We start from the raw sequence: 23,266 nt of genomic DNA on the forward strand, positions 1-23,266 counted from the left end.
ATTGCATTTGCGAAAAGAACTTAAGCAATTAGAACGTTTTATGTCATAAATTGTAAGCAGCTACTTGCTGCTACAGTTTAACAAAGAAAGAACATTTTTTTTCATGTTTTCTTTCTTTTAAATGCTGACATGCTTTAGCTTTCCATGTTGCACATATATTGTAGCAGCAGTTTGCTACAGTTTTAGAAGGAAACGTTTTTTTTTTCTTTACAGTTTAAAAGGAAAGAGTTTTTTTTTGCAAGAATTAAAACATTTAGCGCTCCATGTGGCAAAAGACACAAGCAGTTTGCTACAGTTTAAAAGGAAAGAAAATAATTTTCATTTAGAACTTAATAACTTAGCAGTCCATGGCAGAAGGTCATTTTACTTTCTTATTTTTTTTAATCCTCAAATTATAGTGGGGAGGGGGGCAGATCGGGGAGTGGCATTGCTTGCCAAAATAGCTAGCCACATGTATGATGAATGCATTCAAAATTAAGAAACCTGCTGCACCACAGTTTGGATCTTCACTGCTATAACTGATGAAGGGGAAGGGAAACTGTTTGTCATATGTATGAATACTTGATGACGTGATACAACGTCATTACACCAATCAGCAATATGTGTGGGAGTCCTTGATAATATGATATAATGCTGTGACATCAGTCAGTGATACAGCAATACTGATGTTGAGGGGCACAATATTTATCTGACAGCACTACTACACACTGCAGTATGTGTTGTTCTGACAACAGTTATGAGAGGGTGTAGCATTACTGTACTAGATGTAGTATGCACTAATGGCCAAGCTTCACTGCATTAGATGTAGTATGCACTAATGGCTGAGCACTAGTGTATTATATTAAGTACTCACTAATGGCATAGCATTCCTATGTTAGACGTAATATGCACCAGTGGCAGAGCATCACTGTCTTAGATGTAGTACGCACTAATGGCTGAGCATTAGTGTGTTACATGTAGTATACGTTACTGGCTGAGCATCAATGTGTTACATGTAGAACATACTAATGACAAAGGATCACTGTGTTAGATGTAGTATGTACTAATGGCAGAGCATCATCTTAGATGTAGTGCATATTAATGGCTGAGCATCAATGTGTTAGATGTAGTACTTCCTAAAGGAAGAGAATCTTTGTGTTAGATGTAGTACACACAAATGGCTGGGCATCACTGTGTTAGATGTAGTACACACGAATGGCTGAGCACCACTGTGTTAGATGTAGTAAGCACTAATGGCCGAGCATCATTGTGTTGGATATAGTAAGCACTAATGGCAGAGTATCATTGTGTTAGATGTAGTATGCACTGCTGTCTGAGCATCACTGTGTTAGCTGCAGTATACTCTAATGGCTGAGGCATTATTGTGTTAGAGGTAATATGCACTAACGACACGTCATCCTTGTGTTAGATGTAGTATGCACTAATGGCAGAGCATCGTGTTAGATACATTCTGTACTAGTGACACAGCATCACTGTTAGATATAGTATGCACTAATGGTTGAGTATCACCGTGTTAGATGCAGTATGCACTAATGGCAGAGCATCGTGTTAGATACATTCTGTACTAGTGACACAGCATCACTGTTAGATATAGTATGCACTAATGGTTGAGTATCACTGTGTTAGATGTAGTATGCACTAATGGCAGAGCATCGTGTTAGATACATTCTGTACTAGTGACACAGCATCACTGTTAGATATAGTATGCACTAATGGTTGAGTATCACCGTGTTAGATGCAGTATGCACTAATGGCAGAGCATCGTGTTAGATACATTCTGTACTAGTGACACAGCATCACTGTTAGATATAGTATGCACTAATGGTTGAGTATCACTGTGTTAGATGCAGTATGCACTAATGGCAGAGCATCGTGTTAGATACATTCTGTACTAGTGACACAGCATCACTGTTAGATATAGTATGCACTAATGGTTGAGTATCACCGTGTTAGATGCAGTATGCACTAATGGCAGAGCATCGTGTTAGATACATTCTGTACTAGTGACACAGCATCACTGTTAGATATAGTATGCACTAATGGTTGAGTATCACTGTGTTAGATGCAGTATGCACTAATGGCAGAGCATCGTGTTAGATACATTCTGTACTAGTGACACAGCATCACTGTTAGATATAGTATGCACTAATGGTTGAGTATCACTGTGTTAGATGCAGTATGCACTAATGGCAGAGCATCGTGTTAGATACATTCTGTACTAGTGACACAGCATCACTGTTAGATATAGTATGCACTAATGGTTGAGTATCACTGTGTTAGATGCAGTATGCACTAATGGCTAAGCATTATTGTGTTAATTGTAATATGCTCTAATGGCAGAGCATCATTGTGTTTGATGCAATATGTACCAATAGCTGAGCATCATTCTAAGTGTATCATGTACTAATGGCACAGCATCTTGTTAGATATTGTACTTACCCATGGCACAGCATCATTGTGTTAAATATAGTATGCACTAATGGCTGTGTATCATTGTGTTAGATATTGTACCCAATAATGTTAGCACATAGTGCACTGGCACCTTTCTACCCCACAGCAACAATAGGAATCAGAGGCACAGCTAGGGTTGGGCAAAACGGCAGCTGCTAGAACTACAGCATCAGTGTAAAAGCTGTGTGACTCTCCAACAGTAGTTTGCAGTGCTGTACCCATCATATTATTGTACTGCATATATATTCTGGACATGCCATCTATAGTTTATATAATGGTCAGTAAAATGTCTTGTACTGTCTTAAATGATAATAATAGTAACAATATGTTCTACCAAACTATGCACAACTTAGGATCCCTTTATATGGAGAATAATCATAAAAAAGTATTCTTTGAAATCATTACAAACTTTCTGTTTACAGGTGTCCACACTGGTATGATGTTTACCTTTAATTTTCTTCTTATACCAGCAATGAGGTTAAAGATAATGTTCAGTGGCACAGCATGGTTGAAACTGTGCTGCATTCTTGTCCTTTCCCATAAAAATACTGACATTAGAAAATCAGAATTAAAAAAATCTGCTCTTTCTCTATTGAAGGTCACAACCTTCCTACTCTGTGAAAGTGAAGGGAGTGACCAGATAATAGTCTTCTGGAGGCAGAAGCATTTCTGCCCCAAGTAAAACAATAATGAAATAAATAAATTAAAGTAAAAAAGTAAAAGTTTGCAAATGGAAACATTGCAGCAGAGTGCTTGGAACATTTCAGGGATTCAGATATAACAACCATGGTACTCTGTGTAAAATTTATAATAAAAAGTAAAACCACAATCACATGACATATCTCATTTGAAATATATAACAGTTGATTATGACCATTTAAATATCAAAAGCATCTTTTGAAGAAGGCCCCCTTCATTGCTTCTTGATTTATCTGTTTACTTACTTATTCTCACTCTGTTTGCTGGTTCTCATGCTTGTCAAACCAGTCCTAAGATCCTACAATTATTGTTTGCACATCTATACACAAATGGGATAATAGGTGAAGACTGATTTTCAGTGCTTTTATTTTATTACAAATTTTATTGTGTGTTTTAAAGGTTAAGTCCGTTTAAAGAAGAAAACTGCTAGTATTTATTTGTAACACCTTTTTTTGAATTATCCCTTAAGACGTAGACAAACATAATTTATATAAAATAAAACAGACCATATCAACATTTCCCTATTGCAAACATACACCACATATATCCTTTTGTATTTTTATCAATTCAGCATTACATAAATTGACAAATTCTTACTTTACCTTAAGCCTCACTCCTCCTCCAAAACATCTGCATGTATTGCTTCCACAATTTCGATATTCTCTATGCAATTTGTTCCTACCCTTTTCTAAATATTCCATTTCCAGTTCTTTTATCTCTGTTAGAATATTCAATATTTCAAATGCAGTTGATTTAGACTTTGATTTCATTTTTCTAGTATTTTGTTTTTGCCAGCCACCAGAATTAAACTTAAGAAGGCCATACTATGCTTTGGCAATTCAGAAATTGTATTCCAGATCAAATCATTTCCTTAGTTAAACCCATTTACTCACCCAATATTCCTGAGAGTACTCTGTAGGGCATTTTTAAATTCTGCCAACTCACTACACTCCCAAAACGCATGTTTTCAGTTATCTATTTCTTCCTCATCATAAATCCAACATTTACCATCTACTTGAAGAAAAATTCTTTGGAGCGTCTGCTTGGTATATAAAAATACCTATGCAACACTTTATGAAAATCCAAATTCTTCTAGACTTTGTTACATACTTGGGAGCCACACATACATCCTCCTCCTGTTTCCTTGTGAATTGCTTATCGAATCTCCCTTCCCAATCTTTTCTAACCTCATGTGACTGATTTCTATACTTATCAGAAAGTATTTTACATACCCAACAAAATATCCCTCTTTTAACAGCAGGTTCTGTTCTAGATTCAATTAAAAACTCTAACAGAGCACGTCTTTCCACTTAGGATTCTCCAATCCCTTTCTATTTCCCTACACTCAGATATCAAACCCTGATAAGGAAGGCTGTCTCTCGACTGCAATCCAAATGTCTTCTTTGCTTCTCCCCCTCTCTAGGTATTTGGTCGCAATACTTTGGTTTATTTGCTGGTTTTCCCCAATAAATTCCAGCCCTCTTTTGCCTGTTCTCTGTACCACAAAAAGCAGTCATCCATACTGGCAGAATCTCCTTTCTCTATTCTCCTGCTGACTTACTTCTTTGAATACTTTGATACTTTATGAATATAATACTCTGTGTGGCTGTTGTCATTCACCTTAAGGTTCTGCATCCAAAATCACACTCTCTCTCTCTCTCTCTCTCCTTATTTCTTGAATTTCCTGCCTGCATCATTATCATCCCTTTCCACTTTCAATTATAGCTTTCCACTTGTGTTATGAATATGAACCTTAACAATGTGGCTCTAAAATATCCCTTCAAATTAGGCAACCCTAATCCACCTTATTCTATTGGAAGGATCAACATATTCCACTTGGCCCTTGCCCTTTTCTTCTCCCAGATAAAATCCTTCAACTACTTATTAATTACTGTCCATAACTCTGATTAATAAAAATATGCCTGACCTGTATATAAAACTAAAGGGACTAAAAACATTCTTACTGCTTGTATCTTGCTATCCATCATAAAGAAGAGCTTCCAGTTTATCAGTTTTTATATTATCTTATGTTTAGTCTCTTCCTACATATCTTTAGCTGCCATAACAGAATTGTTTTTAATCCATATACCTAAATACTTCATTTTATTGTGTCCCCATAAATATGGGTATTGCTGGACCAACTCATATGTGGGTACACAGTTTACAGCTATAACCTTTGTTTTATCCTCGTTAATTTTATATCCAGAAAAGACTTGAAACAGTTTCAAGATGTTCCACAACACTAGGATGCCTTTTTTCTGGTTATATCAGGTAAAAAAAAAAAAAAAATTGTCTGCAAATAAAGCCAACTTTTTTTAATTACAATACGAATTAGATTCTTGAATTTCTGAGTTCCCAATTTTCTTTGCCAATGGTTCTAAATATAAAGCAAATACAAAGGTGAAAGACTGCACTGAACCATATCTATCATTTTTAGCTATCATAGATATAAATACTTTATAATCATGGTTTAAAATTGAAATGGGCCTGTATAACCAATCTTTACGTGTTACGACCACCACAGCTTTTTTCTAGGATATTGCTACTTCCCTGCTTTTAAACTAGTGTTAAACAACACCTTCCAGATGTTTATCAGCCTGCTGTTTCGCATTGAACAGAAGTGGGTCTGTTTTGCGATGTTTGATTGGCTTGGATGCCAGTATATGAGCCAAGCAAAAATCACAAATCAGAGCCTCTTCTGTTTAATGTGGAACAGCCCATTGTTTCACCGGGATTGTAAGAGGCAATGCGGGACTCAGGATTGGGTTGCTGATCTCAGGAGAGTCCTGCTCAAATAGTGAAGTCTGGCAACCCTGCTCGTGCATTACACTCAACTTCTTAGCACAAGAATTCCGGAAAAAAGGTTCAAAAATAGGGGCAAATTTAAATATTTGTCTTATAACTTAGAAAATTGCTAGAATATCTGAATTTGTGTTAGCATGCATTTTGTGAACACTGTGGGATCCCCATTTAACAGCAACTCTCAAGCAACTGGAAACTACACTTATCTGGTATCTACCAATTCTACCAATCCCCACAGGTGCTGGTTAACTGAGAGCTTACTATATATATATATATATATATATATATATATATATATATATATATATACTTTGAAAGCTCAAAAGACCAAATTACTGAATGTGACTTTCGCAAGACAACATCAAAACCTTGATTTCCTGAATTTGCAAGTTTTACCAGGCTAAGTAAACACTTGCCCAGCATGGGGAAATATGCCCTTTTTCCCACTATAGTGTGCTCCCGGAGTTGATATATATATATATATATATATATATATATATATAGATCCCCTACACTATGCCGACACACCACAAGCCAGACAGCCAAAATGCCGACACCACACCGAAACCACACAATACCGACAGTCCACATTACCAAACACCATAACACCGACTCTCAACACAAGCAGACCAAAAACCTTACAAACCTACACTAAACCTTACATACACAACTATCTATGCACTAACCTTAACCCAAACCCTAACTCTAAGGTCCTTCACTATCACACGCTTACCTTACCCGCACCCTAACCCTAAAGTCCGTCACTATCGCACACTTACCCTGCCCGCACCCTAACCCTAAAGTCCGTCACTATCACACACTTACCTTACCCACACCCTAACCCTACAGTCTGTCACTAACGCACACTTAACTTACCTGCACCCTAACGTCCGTCACTATTGCATATTTACACAGTCGAGCTTGTTACGCATGTCGGTGTTTTGAGCGTCGGGATTTCGAACTGACGGTTATTTCCGTTGTCTGTCTTCCGGTGTTGGTGTTCTCGTCGGCATTTCGATCTGTCGGTGTTCTCAGGTAGACCCATATATATCACACACACACACACACACACACACACACACACACACATATATATATATATATATATATATATATATATATATATATATATATAGTTGGGGGGAGGGGTGTGAGGTTTACATACTGCAGTGTGTTTCCATGCAATTTTGGGCAAATCTTTACTTACCCTGGTAAAACTTTCGCATTTGGGAAATCAAGGTTTTGATGTTGTTTTGGTAATCTGGCCTTTCCAGCTTACAATAAAAAAAAAAAAAAAATATATATATATATATATATATATATATATATATATATATCTATATATATATATATATATATATATATATCTATATATATATATATATATACATACATATCTTGCTCGCTCTCTATATAACATATATATATATATATATATATATATATATATATATGTATATATATATATGCAATAATCCACCACCAACAAAAACGCCAAAAAACCACTGTAACTCAGAACCAAAGCCAAAAAGCGAGATCGCAGGACTCAGCTCCTCAAAGTGAAAAGTTTATTCAATCCAAAGATGATGAACGGGAAATAAAACCACCATTAACGCCTTTTACAAAAATCATGGAACAAACAGCGTTTTCGTCAAGTTAATCTGATGAAGTCGATTAACTTGACGAAAACGCTGTTTGTTCCATGATCTCGCTTTTTGGCTTTGGTTCTGAGTTACATATATGCAATACATATACATGCACATATATATATATATATATATATATATATATACATATACATATACATATCTTGCTCGCTCTCTATATAACATATATATATATATATATATATATATATATATATATATATACACACACACACACATATATATATATATATATATATATATGCAATACATATACATGCACACACACACACACACACAAAGTGCAGCTATAGTATTTCACATGGCAACACTACAGTGAAAACACAGTTTAGCAACCTAATATAACCAATGTTATTAAATTCCAATGAAGGAAAGCAAAATAACTGTCACCATGGTATTACTACATAGCAAAGTAAAACAGATACCGCAAACACTGAATTGAACCACAAAACATTTTTTTTGTTTACTTAAGTTACAATGAACGGCCGACAGGTCTGCGTGCTGCAAGGCTGACAGAATTAGTGTACTCAGGCACATTGCCTGGCAAATAAGATGAACAATGTGTGCCCCACCTGTGTCTGAAAGAGCCAAAAAGTGGTTTGTGAATACAAAAGTCCTGTCATCTCTTAAGTGGATCATGGCTCAAAAAATTAAACATTCTACACTAAAATATTACTTCACACTTCAATACTAATGTGTTTTAGAATGTATTTTGTCTTATTTACTTTTAATTGCTTTTACACTTATTACACAGTCCGGTTTAAGATATCCTGCTTCAAGCCTGTTTTAATTGTGCAGCTATCTAAATTTATTACCAATAGTACAATGTCTATTTATTTTACTTCTGTGAACCTTTTTATAGACTTAAAATAGCTTAGTACAATTTTCCTAATTTCCAGTAAAAGAATTAGAAAATTGCAAAATATTCCAAAACAAGTCTGAAATAAAGGCACTTACTTTTAATCTTTTAAATATGCCTTCAGTGGGGAGAGGCAGACCACATTGTTTCTTATATTGTGTTCACTGTTACAGCTTTTTTTCTCACAAAACAATTATTGTCTACAGCAGCAGCAGGCATGCAAACTTTATACGCCAATGAATGTGTGTTTAGAGATTGAAAAAAGAAGGACTTGATGTCTTAGGGTATAAGGAAATGCTATACAAATGCTGTTGGTGGCACAGGTGAAAGTGTATATAGAAACCAGTTTATTTTCTCAACTTTTTTTTTTTTTTTTTTGCATATTTTAAAATATCCCTTTGTGGCACTGGTGTACCTTTAGCATTAAACTCTAGTCTAAAATATCTGTTTCAGTTCAAATGCATACCTTCTACTGTATACAGATTAGAAGGCATCATGGTCTTGTAACAGGAATGGCATCTGTTATAAAACATATCTGCGGATTTATTGCTAAAAGTTTAATAATGACTTACCACGTTCCCAGAGACAGTATGAACTTCTGAACATCAGGATCACTCACTACAGCCAAGCTGTTATTCTGGTATGACTGACAGTGCATCTGAGCTTGTAGCCATGTTGCATTGGATTCAACAAGGTGGTAAGAATGATTATTCCTCAAGAAAGTTTGTCCAGGAGGATAAAGTGGAAGAGCTTTAAAACAAGAATGAAAATGAAATAAGACATTCAGTCAACTTTGAACAAAACAACATTCATGCAAATAAGCAGTAAAGAGACCCTGATGCCATTATCTTTTGTTGTTTCTCTAAAATATGAACTCCTATTAACCTGTGAAAATTTCAAACCGAAGATGAGGAGCAGGCATAATACTATGTATAGTATCAAGGATCTTAAATTACAGACGTGAAATGAGCTCTGTTGTATCTGCATTAACTTGCAGAATTCTGCATACATTTCTAACACTTTACTCCACTGATGGCAGCTTATTTCAAAATATGTGGTTTAAGTTACTCAAAGGAGCAGTCCTTGCAATGCTATTGACTAAACTAGAAAATCCATAGGTTTTCAAGGGTATACAAGATACTCAAGCCTGAGAATGTGCCAGAAAAATCTGCAACAAGCTTAAGCACACGACTTTGGTACAGTAAGAGCTTATAGATTTCTCAGAAACTTGAAAACTCTGTCTCCTGGGTGCCACCAAGGAGGTTAAGGCCCGTGATTTACTCAGACATATCAGAGTGTGAATAAGTAAAATTAAACTATCTTGTTTATTTAGTAAAAGTGAAATACATCATAAGCAGAATGTTACATCAGTGCAGTGTTAAGCATTGTTGTCTCTCACAGCTTGGCTCTCTAGTTTGGTTCCTGTCTGGGATTCATTTTGTGCAGGTCTTCCTATCTATATAGGAGTTTGCTGGGTGCATTTATTTTTCCCTACTTTGCAAAAAGCATGCCAGCAGGTAGTTTGTCAGGTCTTTAGATTGCCTTTTTGCGAGAATGCATTGCACAAATCAGTGTTTGAGCATCCTGTAGTGGTTTGGGGTACAGCAAAGATTTCTTTACTTTGTGCCCAGTGAGTGCTGGAAGGGATTGTGTCATGTCCACGGCTGTAAACCTGATAAAGCAGGTATACACAAACAAATACATGAATGTTTTTTACTTCCTAGTGAGAGACCATTGTTTAATCTTTTGTGGAAATTACATTTTGAGACATGGCATACCTCAGTGCTGAATTACAGCCAGTAACAAGTGTTTTGCAAGCCTCATACTTCTGAAGGATAGACACGTGAGTATATAACTCAACTTGATGCCTTAACAGTTTCCTACGTTCCAGAGTATGTACTTATGATAAGAAAAGGGCAAAAAATGCAATAGTCAGGAGGAAGGCCTCCAAACTACCTGTTCAAATTAAAGGAATGCTCAGTTAAGCTAAACAGTAAGTATGTGATAAGAGCGATGTGACTATATAAAACTGGAAAAACATCCATAGATTCATCACAGTACTCATCTGACCTACACAGAGGGTCCAGTACCAAAAGACTTGCTCTTAATGCAAGTACTTACTCTGGAGTATTACACTGGAGTAAGTCACTTACAATGACAGCAGGTCTTTTGGAATCTGGACCCTGGTGTAAACTTGTTTAAAGATAGGCCTTGCACTGAAGTAAATCACTTACACTGAAAGTAATCATTTTAGAATTTGGGCAGGCTTACATCAAAGTAAGTTACTTATGCTCAGAGCAACTCTTTTGGAATCTGGCCCATAATATCTAGTTAGCTTTGAACATGTTCCATCTCTGAACCTTCCACCAACAGTGGTCTGCTTGTTTTGCAAAAAAAAAAAAAAAAAACTCTCAGGGCAAGGGAAGCGCATACAAAACAAGGGGAGTTCAGATTTAGCAGTTGCTGGGATTGTCTAGTTGTTAACTGTTTTGGATATTAATGAAGGTGAAAACTGTAACAGATTCCTCTATCATGTATCTGGGAATGAATGACTTGGAAGGCAAAAGCAGGTTCCTTACACCAAAGGACCATTTGCATTTTATTAATGCTCACCTGTACATGTTTAACACATACAGCATTCAAAATGGGTACAAAGAGCACATTTGTAGCACTAGCAACTGAATGTATTAACATCTAAAGGGTCAACCTATGAACTTTAAAAGTAAGAAATGTCTGAAAAATTTGTGGAACAATTTTATGGACATGCTGTATCAAAGGGCACATTACTGGAGTTGCAAAACTGCAAGCAGGTGATTTGAGATGTCACTAATTTATATAATCTGCAATTTATTCTCACTGCAGACAGTTTCCTAAAATGTAGACTATAAAATCATATCAGGACGCAGAATTTCACTTCTTTACATCTTAATCTAGTGCTAATATTTGCTGTTTACTTGATCTTAGAAATGATGGCTTCAAAGTCTGAGCACTTTTTTTTTTTATTAGACAAAGTATCTTCTTATCCAGGTTAGTTTATTGCCCTCCACAGGTATGTTTTTATGTTGTGTCTCAATCTAAAAGAAACAGACTATTCACTATGATGCAACCCCCCCCCCCCATGAAAATGGAATACAACAAAAAGTTGAGGGGGTAAGGAATATGACATTATTTTCCTAGGTACGAGATGCAACATTGTTTTGAGAACATACATATACAGTTATAAGAAAGAGATAAACACTAGCTAAGTGGGGTATTTAAATCAGTATAGTGACTTTCTACATGGCTTACAAGCTGAGCAGCCTTTGATTTAAATAGTAGACTGTGCTGCTAAGAAACCTTTATTTAGAACAGAGCTGATAATGATTCAGCAGCTGCCAGGCACTAGAAACACACACTGCAGTGAGAAAAAATATTTATGTTTCCAATGCCTTGAGGTATTTATTGCTATGATGACAAATCCCTAGAATAAAAAACTTGCTAGCTTTAGGATTTTTTTCACTGTAAGAAAATAACATATGGCCTCAAGAAGTACTGGCTAAGCTATGGGCCTCAGCCAAACATGGGCCTGGGAGTATAATCTAAAGAATTGGGTTCAGTTCTCAGGCAGGTAATTTTCTTTTTATTACTGTATGTATTGTACTCTCAAAGCAACAACTGTTTCCATGTAATCTGGTGATAGAAGTAAACAATGATTTAACAGGGAGTTCATATAAGGTAATGAATAACTCTTAATAGTTTTCAGCCAAACATAATGTTGACATACACTGAAATAAATGTTACAATTGGATATTTCTGTAAAACGAAAAGCACATTTGTGTCAGGCACTCAATGCAACACTAAGAAAGTCAGGGAGGAGAACATGCAGCAGTATTACTACATATTCTTCACTTTTGTGGTTAGTAGCTATCCACTAATTAGAAACAAATGCTTCCTCAACACGAGATAATCTGCACAACTCAAGCTAATATACCATTAGCATTACCTGAAGCATGTCCTTTAAAAACCTCACAACTTCACATACCGTTGTCTTACAGCGACCCTCTAAACGTAAACTGGTACTCACCACACCCAGCAAATGTAAATTAAGTAATAACAAGACACAGAGAATAAGGACACTGCAGGAGATGGTGAGACATGTAATTACTATAGCAGGAGTCTCATTTTCACTGTTTACTGGTCAAATCTGTTGGTACTGTGAATACCTCAAACAACTGTTCTGCCTTGCTTCAAGGAAGACTCTCTACAGAACTATAACAGCTAAGTAGACTCCCAAGCACTGTCGACCTCACAAGGAATTAAGGTGATGGGCAGACATGACATAATCCTTTGTCAAACTGTCCTTCCAAAATCAGTCCTACTTCAGGACTTGGTATCTAGCCGTGAAATGTTGTTCCAGGTGAGGGTTATGCAGTCAGCACTCTTTGTTGACAGAGAAATGACAGCTCACTGACTCTGTTGTACTCAGGAGGATGTCAGATGCTTTACAGAAGACATGTGGTATTGAATATGTAACCTTATTGAGTTTCTTTACTGGCAGCAAACTGTGGGGCAATTAGAATGTCAAAAATTAGCTAACCCAGTGATGTGGAGTGCTAAGGTATTAGGATTACTCAAGATGGCATACAAATATTTAGAAATCAAAACTGACCAGGGGACAAAAGCCCAGAGGATAAAACTGAAGTCCTCAGAAGGGACCAGATGGGAGGGTAACAACCTAGTTGAAACATTACATAAGAGATATGGGGGTTCAGCAGCATTAATTTCTTCTGCCATCTGTGAGGCGAACTGGTAACGCACTATCAATTAAAAGTGGTTATGATCGGTAGTGTAACACCCTGGTTTTCCTGGATGACCATGCATAACACTCTCACTGATTATGCAGACTTGTCGAGTATGGCACCATGAGAGAAGATAAGTCTGGGATCCTAGATGTCAGCTGCATACGAAGCACATTCACATGGCCTGTCAACTTACTAATGTTTTATCATTACAGTTTTTACTTTGTTACTGGAATACTGTTGGTTTGTGGGGAACTGCCACACCAAGAAACTGAGAAAAAGGAAGAGAGATATGGGCTCTAGCTGTTTTGCCTCTACAAGTGAGAGGATGAATTTAATGCAGGTGCACATAAAAGCTTGAAAAAGAACCACAAATAGAGATCATGACCACTACAGAGATATGGCCAGGAACTAGCAGGTAAGATATATCACGGGAGGGGGGGTTAACGTGTGGAGGGCAGATCAGAGCTATGCCCTTTCCCAGGCAACAGTAAACTGATACTTACTACACCCAGCAAATGTAAACTGTCTAATAACCATACAAGCCACTTGGGTAGGTAAGAATGGATGAACACTACAGGAGTTATAAGGAGGGGGATAATTACTGCAGCAAAAGTCTCATTTTCACTGATCTACTGGTATGGAGAGTACCTCATAAACAGCTGTACTGCCCTGCTTCAAGGAATACAGCTATAAGACATACAACAGCTAAACAGAGTCTGAAGCACTACGTTATCCTCACAGGGAATAAGGGTGATATACAGATATGATGTAATACCTTGTCAGACTGTTCTTCTAAAATCAGTGCTACTTATCGACTTGGCACCTAGTTTGACATTTTTTCTGAAAGTGTGGTCAGCAGTACATCACTGCCTCACAATTACCATGTTTAAGCATCTGAAGCAGTGGCTGCTTTTGTGGAAAGATTTGTGGTGACCTCTGCTACGGTCAAGCCAAACTCACTATAACTAAAAGCAATACAATACACTAACCACTGTCAGTGCAGGCCCATATTTTCCCTTTGAACTATATTAAAAAATACTACTGGACAGATGTTTTGCTATACTTTTCCTGTTACTGCAGTATATGAGCAGTCGTTGAATATCCCATGAGTGCAACAACTTCCCTCTTCCTCTCACTTCTTTGCTAAGTAAAGAAACTGGCAGTCAAACTGCATGATTCAGAGTAAAGAAATAAAGTAAACCAAGAACAAAGAACAAATTTGTTCTCAGTATCACTCAATTCAAATGAAAATTTAGCTGGCTTCCAAATGAATGTACAGCGGAGTACATCCATGCTGAAGTAAGAGCAGGTACAAATAATATTTTTACGAAGGAAATTTAGAAACTCCACTGAATACTCTGGTTCAAGGGCAAACAAATGAATTTTTCATTAATGAAATGCACAGAAGAAACTAAAGAAAAAGCATACAAGGGGTGCTGACATAGTTAAACAAAATTCCACATTTGTTCCTGTAAGAGGATTTGAGAACTGCCGGATCAGACAACACAAAAACTTTAAAGGGGGAATATGGCATACATGAATGAGAAGGCTAGATAAACAGATAGACATACATAATAATACTTTGGTCATCTATTTATTGTCTCTCAAAATCTTTGGCTGTATATTTTCACAGCAGTGTTGGTAACCCTACTAAAAGGACTCTCTAGTTTCATCTGTAGTGTGTGTGTGTGCAAATGTGTGTATATCTACCTACACACACACACACACACACACACACACACACACACACGTGTAAATTTATATGTATATTTTATATGTGTACATTACACACACACACACACACACACACACACATATATATATATATATATATATATATATATATATATATATGCCAGCCTACTTGTCAAACAAATAAAAACATTGCGGATTTGCATTTAGCTGTAAAACAGACAATATACTCTTAAATATCTCTGAGAACTACAGAATCAGACAACACAAAAACTTTAAAGGGGGAATATGGCATATATGAATGAGACGGCTAGATAGACATACAGAACACTTTGATCATCTATTTATTGTCTCAGAATCTTTGGCTGTATATTTTCACAGCAGTGTTGCTAACACTACTAAAAGGACTCTCCAGTTTCATTTGTAGTGTGTGTGCAAATGTGTGTATATCTACCTACACACAGCACACAGACACAGACACGCACACACACACAGGCATGCATGTGTAAATTTATATGTATATTTTATATATGTACATTACATATATATATATATATATATATATATATATATATATATATATACATACATACACAGACACACACACACATATACGTGTAAATTTATATGTATATTTTATATATGCTCTGCTGCTGGATGCCTGTTTCTCTGCTCAAACACAGCTAATTCAATCTGTAGCAGTTCTACTCAGAATGCATGCGATTCACAGCTTCAGTAAAATTAGAAGAAAACGTTCATAGATTCATAGGTGTATACTAGGCTGAGATGTACTAGGGCCTTTATAAACTCAGCCATGCAACCCAAATTTATCCCAGGAGGTACTCTGTCTTAGAAATTATTTTTATGTTAGTTAATACATGATTTAAGGTTGCCTTTGTCCATCAAAGACATAGGTGCCAAACTTGGGGTGAAGTTTTGATTTTCTATCCATTGGTCCAGGTTACACTTGAATAGGGATAGGGAAGGGCTGTGCTTTACACGGATGGGAAGTCTATTCCAGATAATGGGAATTCTCTGAGATACATACCTGTCCCTCCAACATGCCCAATTTATGTTGTAAGCAAAGTTTAGGTCCTTGGATCTCATAGATCTAATGCAGTTCATTTTGTGGATATGCAAAAGGGCCATCAGTCCGGGGATCCAAGAATGGCTCGTATGCCAGGTACTGATGACATCTCAGCAGTCTGCAGAAAAAAGAGAGTACAGAGATAGAGCTTTGAGGTGATCTGTGCAGGACATTGTGCTAACGCCCTGTATTCTTTTTGTGAGGAATCTTTATGGACATTCCAGTTGTTGGATGTGCCCTGTCAGATACATACCGAAAACAGTGCTATGCTTAATGAAGGGTCTGATGAGGGCCGAATAGAATGGCATGGTCACCTCCCTGGATCTAGATGCCATGCCCTTACTTATAAGTTGAGTGATACAGAATGTTTTTCTTACTTACCTTAGACACATGTTGGTAATAAACCAGGTTATTATCTACATGAATCCCTAAATCCCTGACTACTGGGTCCATACCTCTCAACTGTGCAGATTGTTGCAGAATGTCCATATTTTTGTCTCATCTTTTTGGTCTGCTCCTCATAAAATTTGTGGTTTTCTGACAAATCATAGAGGCTCACAGTCACTAAATAATGACAGACATTTGCATTTCAACTTTATGCCCTTCTGAAAAATGCATGACAATGCAAACTCAGTTATTTTATCAACTTTCTAAGTTTATAAGAGCAATATTTAAAAATTGTCCCTGCGTTTTGGCTTTTGCACCCCCATTATGTTTGGCTTTGTCCAGATTTTTTGCTCTAAGAGGTTGAGCGGTATGGGTGTTTTATTGATGTGGTAGTTTCCTAGAGTGGCCAACATCCCAAAAAGTACTATTATACATTTTTTGGCATTGAGTTTTAAGCCATCTCTTTGGCACCAGTCACTTGTTTGCTTTAGACCTTCTTATAAGATGTTAGCATCTTGGGGGATTCTATGCCTGCTGCTAGTAGTAATGTACAATATTCAGGTAATGTAACAAGAGTAGACTCAAACTCCTGCCAATATAACTTCAGTAACTTATATACAATAAACCTTTATGTCAGGAAAATTAATACTATTAAAACTAAACTATAGTACTGGCATTTAGTTCATTTTCATCAAATTGACAAACTAACAAGTTAAACAGACATCTTTGTCTGAAAAATAAGTCTTTACATGCATTGTTCTGTGTTAAGTCTCCAATAGCAGGTTTTCCAAACGTACATAATTATAATTACTTGTCATGAAAACAATCCATAACGGTAATCTCCCTTTTCATACATAGTTAGCACAGCTATAGTTGTGCTTAATAATTTGCCATATTATACAAAAGCTCAGCAGACCTTACACTTTCCTATGATTGCTTTTCACTGTATACACTAAGGTTAGTTAGCAACAGACAAAATAAAGTGTCCTCTCAAAACTGTTACTTTTTACCATATAAAACATGTTAATTATAATTAATGTGAACAAATTAAAGTGGTTAAGCTTTTAATGTATTGCTTGTTTTAAACTGCTACTGCTGAAGTTTAATATTTAATTTTCTGTTGAGTTCTTCTTTTTGGGCCTTTCCTGAAAAGGGGTCTTTCTCCCATCCGGGCTTTCCCACTACACAAATAAATTAATTAAATTTAATTGATTAAAATTTCTAAGACTATAACTTCAGCAACATAGTCAGATGAATGTATAACATTTTTGATACGCACAGAACTTGCCTTAAGACAGTTCGAAAGACAATGCTTACATTGTTTCTTAGGCCATTTTAGCCTCCACATTTACTTGAACAGAACTTTATTTTCCTTGTATTTAGACACCATACTCCCTAATATAACTCAGTTCATGCCATAATATAGTACTTTCAATTCTGCTTAGCCATTTTGTTCCTAGGTCTGCATCCATGTCCAGAGCTCTCTTCTCAGTTAAATATGCTCTGTCTTCCTATTCATCCTCCAGTTCTCCTGTAGTATCAGCATTTCTTAGTTCAACAGATACTCTGTATCTTTTTATTTCATTTTTGATTATTCCTACGGCATACAAATACCTTGTTTTGCTCATCTGTCTGCTTGTACAGTAAGACTTATTTCCTGCAATGCATTTTATGTTGGTTGCTCCTCCTGCTCATTTACACACACATGACTACAACATTTAAAAAAAAGAATGTAAACAGCACTCTATATTACCATTGTTTAATATGCTTTAATTTGAAAAGATTTCTGGTTTGTATGTTACATTTCATGGAAGCCAGTATTAGAGGTGTTGCCTTGATTGGATTTCTTATCTATAAAGAATGACTTTGACAAACAAAGTCGAATGCTTTAGGACCACCCACTCTTATCTTAATAATTACCTTTACTTTGAAGGCATTCTACAAAGGAGCCACTCACCTCAACAAACCTTCATTGCTATGTTTTAGTCTTACAATAAAAAGAACAGCTACATTTTTAACCTAGAGCACATTTTATTAACATTCATTAATATTTATCAATACTTTTTGATTATCTGTGCCATGTGATTTTATTTTTTTATTGCTTGTGTATTATATCCTTTGTGGTATAAATTTTCAAACTGGGCATTCTCCATATGACTGAAGATCCATTCTTAATCCTCTGCATCACTTGTATAAATGTTTAGCCACCACATTATTAGGCACCCTTGGAGGGAACCTAACAAAACCCGTAGCTGTTAAAGAAAAAAAAAAGCTAATTCTGTTACTGTCTAAAAAAACATGATCCCAATGAAACAAGTAGTTGGAAAATGTATGAATGATTCCTCCCGTAGTGTAGTAATTAGCCATGACTAGCCAATCCACACCTTGATACTATGCAAGGGAAATGCATACTTGATCTTACTACCTTTCCTAATACATTAAGAGAAACAGATGATCCTGATCTTTAAGGATGTTTTTTCCCTTGCAGATATTTTCTGAAAAACGTATAGGACACCAGATTGTGGAAAGTGTACCTTTCAACTTTTTTGATCAATTATTTTTGGTTTCGTCTGGAATTCTTGAGGTATAAAGTCCCAAAATGGGGAACAAATTTTAAATATTACTGTAATTTTATTAAAAAAAGTTAATAGAATTAGAGGTTCTGCATAAGTATGAATTTTCTGAACAATAAGAAGTATAAAACTTAAGTCTGGCATTATTGACTGACTGTAATCTGTGACGTACTAGAAAATCAAAATGTTCGGAGGAAAAGGGCAACAATATGAGGCAAACTTGGGAATGTTAGCCAAAATTCTGGACATCTGAGAGATATATTAGTAGGTAGTACAGTACACACGTCCAACAGAAGTACTCCATACTTTGTTCCTCTCACATTTCTTTGCTCTAGAATCAAGGACAAAGCCCAAAAAAATAAAACAAAAAAACAAGGCCCAAGATCAGGGACATTTTTCTTAATATTCCTCAAATTCATTTAAAGGGTTAATAGAACAACAGATTTTGCATTGACATGCATTTTATTGAACAATTAGTATGAAGCTCTAATGCTCGTCATTACTGACTGCCTGTAACTCTCATTGTTTTAACAGAAAATCAAAGATTTTAAAAGGGACTGAGGAAAAAATCAGGGACATTTTGCACACTGAGGGACAAGTGAGAGGTATGGTGGATTACTTTCTTTCGTTATGTGGAATGAATAGGCAAAATGGGAAACATTTACCACCTTACTAGAAACCTCAACTAGGGAGCACAGAGTATGGCTTAAAACAAGTACTTTTGATGAAGTAATATGATTCTGCATTACTCACTATGAATATCAGTTAAGATATATTCTTACAATAATTGTGTAATAGACCCTTTCAATATGGAACATCATAGAAAATGGACTTTCTGAGACTCGGACTGAGGAACATTCCTCATAATGAGGTACATCTGAGAGGTGTGATTCTTCTGGTTGCAGGTGTGAATATGATCCTTCATGTAGATCACAGTGAACGTTTCATTTTATGTTCTTCTGTATAGTACTTTTGTTTTCATTATTGTGTTTTGACAATAACTTCATATTTGTAGTAACTTAGTGCATGTTGTTTTATGTTTATGTATGCATGCATGTACTTATTTATTTTCTTGTTCATTTGCAGTGACTGTGGTCAAATGAAGTCGCAAATCACAAAGCTTGAAGGCAGTGTTAAAAGTGAGATTATGATGATCTCTGTAGCATTTGCAGATTTCCAGGTCAAACATCTCATGTCAAATAAATGTTTAAAAAAACACATTAACCTCATGTAAGACTTCATTTTTTTAGCAACACATGGAAAGAGATAACTGAATAGTATTAAGTGTTTCCCCTTTCTTAGTAAGAGAATAGAAAAAAAGTGTTATACATACCTATGGAAACTACTGGTATCAGCTTATTGGTGTAGAACTAAGATCCCTGCTTACAACTCAGATGGCCAGAGTTCAGTTAGTGGCCCAGGAACTGGAACAGCCAACAAGAGGAGGGAAGGGAATGAAGAGGTTGTGCCCCCTTGCCTTTCTCTCAGGAGAAAGGGATGATCTGGATTCCATTCAGAGGAGAACGTATGCCATGTTGCTGGTGTGTAAAAGAAAGCATGGCAAAAATAAATGGGCGGTAAGTGACAACAAATGGGGGCAAGTCTTAAAAAAACCTAAACATATTTTTACACAGACATAAACTGATTATCTATTTGTCCAAAAGACATCTTGTAAATGAAAAATAAGGGACATCCAAACCCTGGTAGGAGAAAAAGGGCATATAGGAAGGGAACCCTACTCATAATCTTTGGACATGGCAGCTCCCAAACTGTTCTAGCATTATCTGAATAATATAGCTAAATTTGAAAGAAAAATATTCATAATTATCTGCTCATGCAAACACCTGCCTTTCCATAAAATCAGAGGCACAGTTTCAACTGAAAGATTAAAATGATCTATGATATGGGAGATTTATTTTTACAATTCTTTACTATATTTTTACTTCTTTATTTTGATATTATATGTCTTTACAAGGGCAACACAGTGGCACAGCAAACAGTGTTGTCACCTCACAGCAAGAGGTTCCCTGTTCTATTCACGGCTGGGGTTCCTTTATGTGGGGTCTGCATGCCCTCACTGTGTTTGGGTGGGTTTCCTCTGGGTGCTCCGGTTTCCTCCCACATTCCAAAGACATGCAGTAGGTGGATTGGACACTCTAAATTGGCTAAGTATGACAGTTTGTGTGTGTGTGTGTGTGTGTGTGTGTGTGTGTGTGTGTGTGTGTGTGTGTGTGTGTGTGTGTGTGTGTGTGGAAGAACTACCACGGCAGGGCTAGCCACCTGTTGGTCTAAACCTGGGTTCTAGATGATTGCCACTGTTGAAGTGACACCCCAACCCCACGTGCAAAAATGGGAAAAGGGGTTATAGATGGATGGATTATATGTCTTTACAACTAGGGACAGCTTTGATGAATTTGTCATGGAGGTGCAGCAGACCATTATAAGGACTTTAGATCTCTTTACTTCTCTGGAGATCCCTCACACAGGTCATATTACATGAAAAACTTCTTTAAAGGTGGGAGGTGGAAACAGGCTGGAATGGCTCCTTCTGTGACAGCCATCCAACATCCAATCAACAAGCATGGGGAGGGCTCACCCTCTGTTTGCTGACCACCAGAGCAACCTGAACAATAAGGCCAGGGTTAAGAGATATTTCCACTATACACTGGTGCTCAAGACCTTGTTTTTTTATGTTGTTTTTTTGTTTGTTTTTGCTTTTACTTGTTCTTTTTGAGATTTCTGGCCTCAGAAACCTAAGCTAAACCAGTCTGCTCCTTGACAACACAAGTGGTTATAAAGATTTATAATGTGTTTGCAAGTGGGCACATGTGGCCGAGTGTGGGGTTTGTATATGTCTGTGTGACTCTGGGTGATTGTGAGTGGGAGTATTCTCTGTGGGACAAGCTGACTTGACTTGATAGATGTAATAACATTGTTACTAAACACCAGTTAGTGTCTTTGTCTGGTTGTGTGTGCTCTCTGTGAAACTAGCTACTTGGATGTGGTACAGAAGCTTGCTATAACAACATTGCTACCATTCAATGTATCTGTATGAATGACCCACTGTGGGAGTAGCTATTGGCTATCTTGATGTGGTGGAGAGGCTTTTCATAGTATAACAATATAGCAGTCAGAATGTGTGTGTGTGTGTGTGTGTGTGTGTGTGTGTGTGTGTGTGTGTGTGTGTGTGTGTGTGTGTGTGTGTGTGTGTGTGTGTGTGTGTGTGTGTGTGTGTGTGTGTGTGTGTGTGTGACATTGATCCCCTGTAGTACCTGGCTACTTTGTGGTACACATGCAAGGCCAGCCTTAGGCATAGCTGACTTAAGCATCTGTCTAGGTTTCCACTTAGTCAGGGGTGCTTTTCATACTTCACTCTCACTTTTTATTTTCTTTTGGTTGTAATTAATGGGTACAGAGACTCTGTGTGAATAAAAATGACTTACTCCGGCTGTTGTTTGTTCACTGTTAAACAAAATTCACTGATGTGACATGGTAGAAGTAGTGTCACACAATGTCTTGTATTTGTTGAAATTGATATAAAACTAATATTACTGTGGCTTATGAATACGTGCATATGTGTGTGTAGGGTTGCACTACATTTAACAGTAATAAGATGGCCATAATTTCTTTCCGTTTCTATCGCAAATATCGTCATTGCCATTAAGATTGTAACTTTGTGGGAATGCACTGTGTTTAAGTTTAGTTTGACGTGCACATGGTAGGAGGATATTGTTGGGGGTTGGTAGGAATTGGGTGTGCATGAAAGCAAATGCTCATTAACACAGTGTTACAGTTAATAAAACTGCCATTTCACAGCACTTGGTTTTGATTGTGCTCCTGGTCGTAGGTTTTTCTGTGTGGTGTCTGCATGCCCTCCTTGTCTCTGAGTGATTTTGTCCATGTGCTCTGGTTCTCTACTGCACCCCAAAGACATGCTATAGGTGAATTAGCATTCTCCAATTTGCCTTAAAGTGAATCGGCACATTTGTGTTTGTGTGCACACACGTGTCTGTGTGAGTCTGTGTTAAAAATAGTATCACTGATTTTTATCAGTAGACACACACAATATTACCAGGAACATACATAACTCTTTTTATTACCAATAAACCAAAAACAACTGACAAGTCATCTTTTAAAAATAAGACAAAAAATGCATCACAGAACATTCAGATCTTCAGAGCTTCCAGGGGTCTGCAAAACAGACACCTTAGACTATGGAAGTGGATTTTGGCACAGATTTAGAGGTGGCTCCTACAGGGCCAGCCTTG

At 36.7% G+C, this 23,266-nt stretch overlaps 1 protein-coding gene across 1 annotated transcript in view; it reads right to left on the reverse strand.

Annotated features, from left to right (window-relative positions):
- The window catches only part of PKD1 (polycystin 1, transient receptor potential channel interacting), a 2,476,043-nt gene that overhangs the window by 1,961,886 nt on the left and 490,891 nt on the right, over positions 1-23,266 (reverse strand). The window contains exon 7 of the mRNA XM_044088902.1: positions 9,051-9,228. Coding sequence (XP_043944837.1) covers positions 9,051-9,228 — 178 coding nt within the window. The remainder of the gene's footprint in view (positions 1-9,050; positions 9,229-23,266) is intronic.

The sequence above is a fragment of the Protopterus annectens genome, chromosome 12.part0 (assembly GCF_019279795.1).
Source record: "Protopterus annectens isolate FY-2018-M chromosome 12.part0, PAN1.0, whole genome shotgun sequence".
NCBI lineage: Eukaryota > Metazoa > Chordata > Ceratodontiformes > Protopteridae > Protopterus > Protopterus annectens.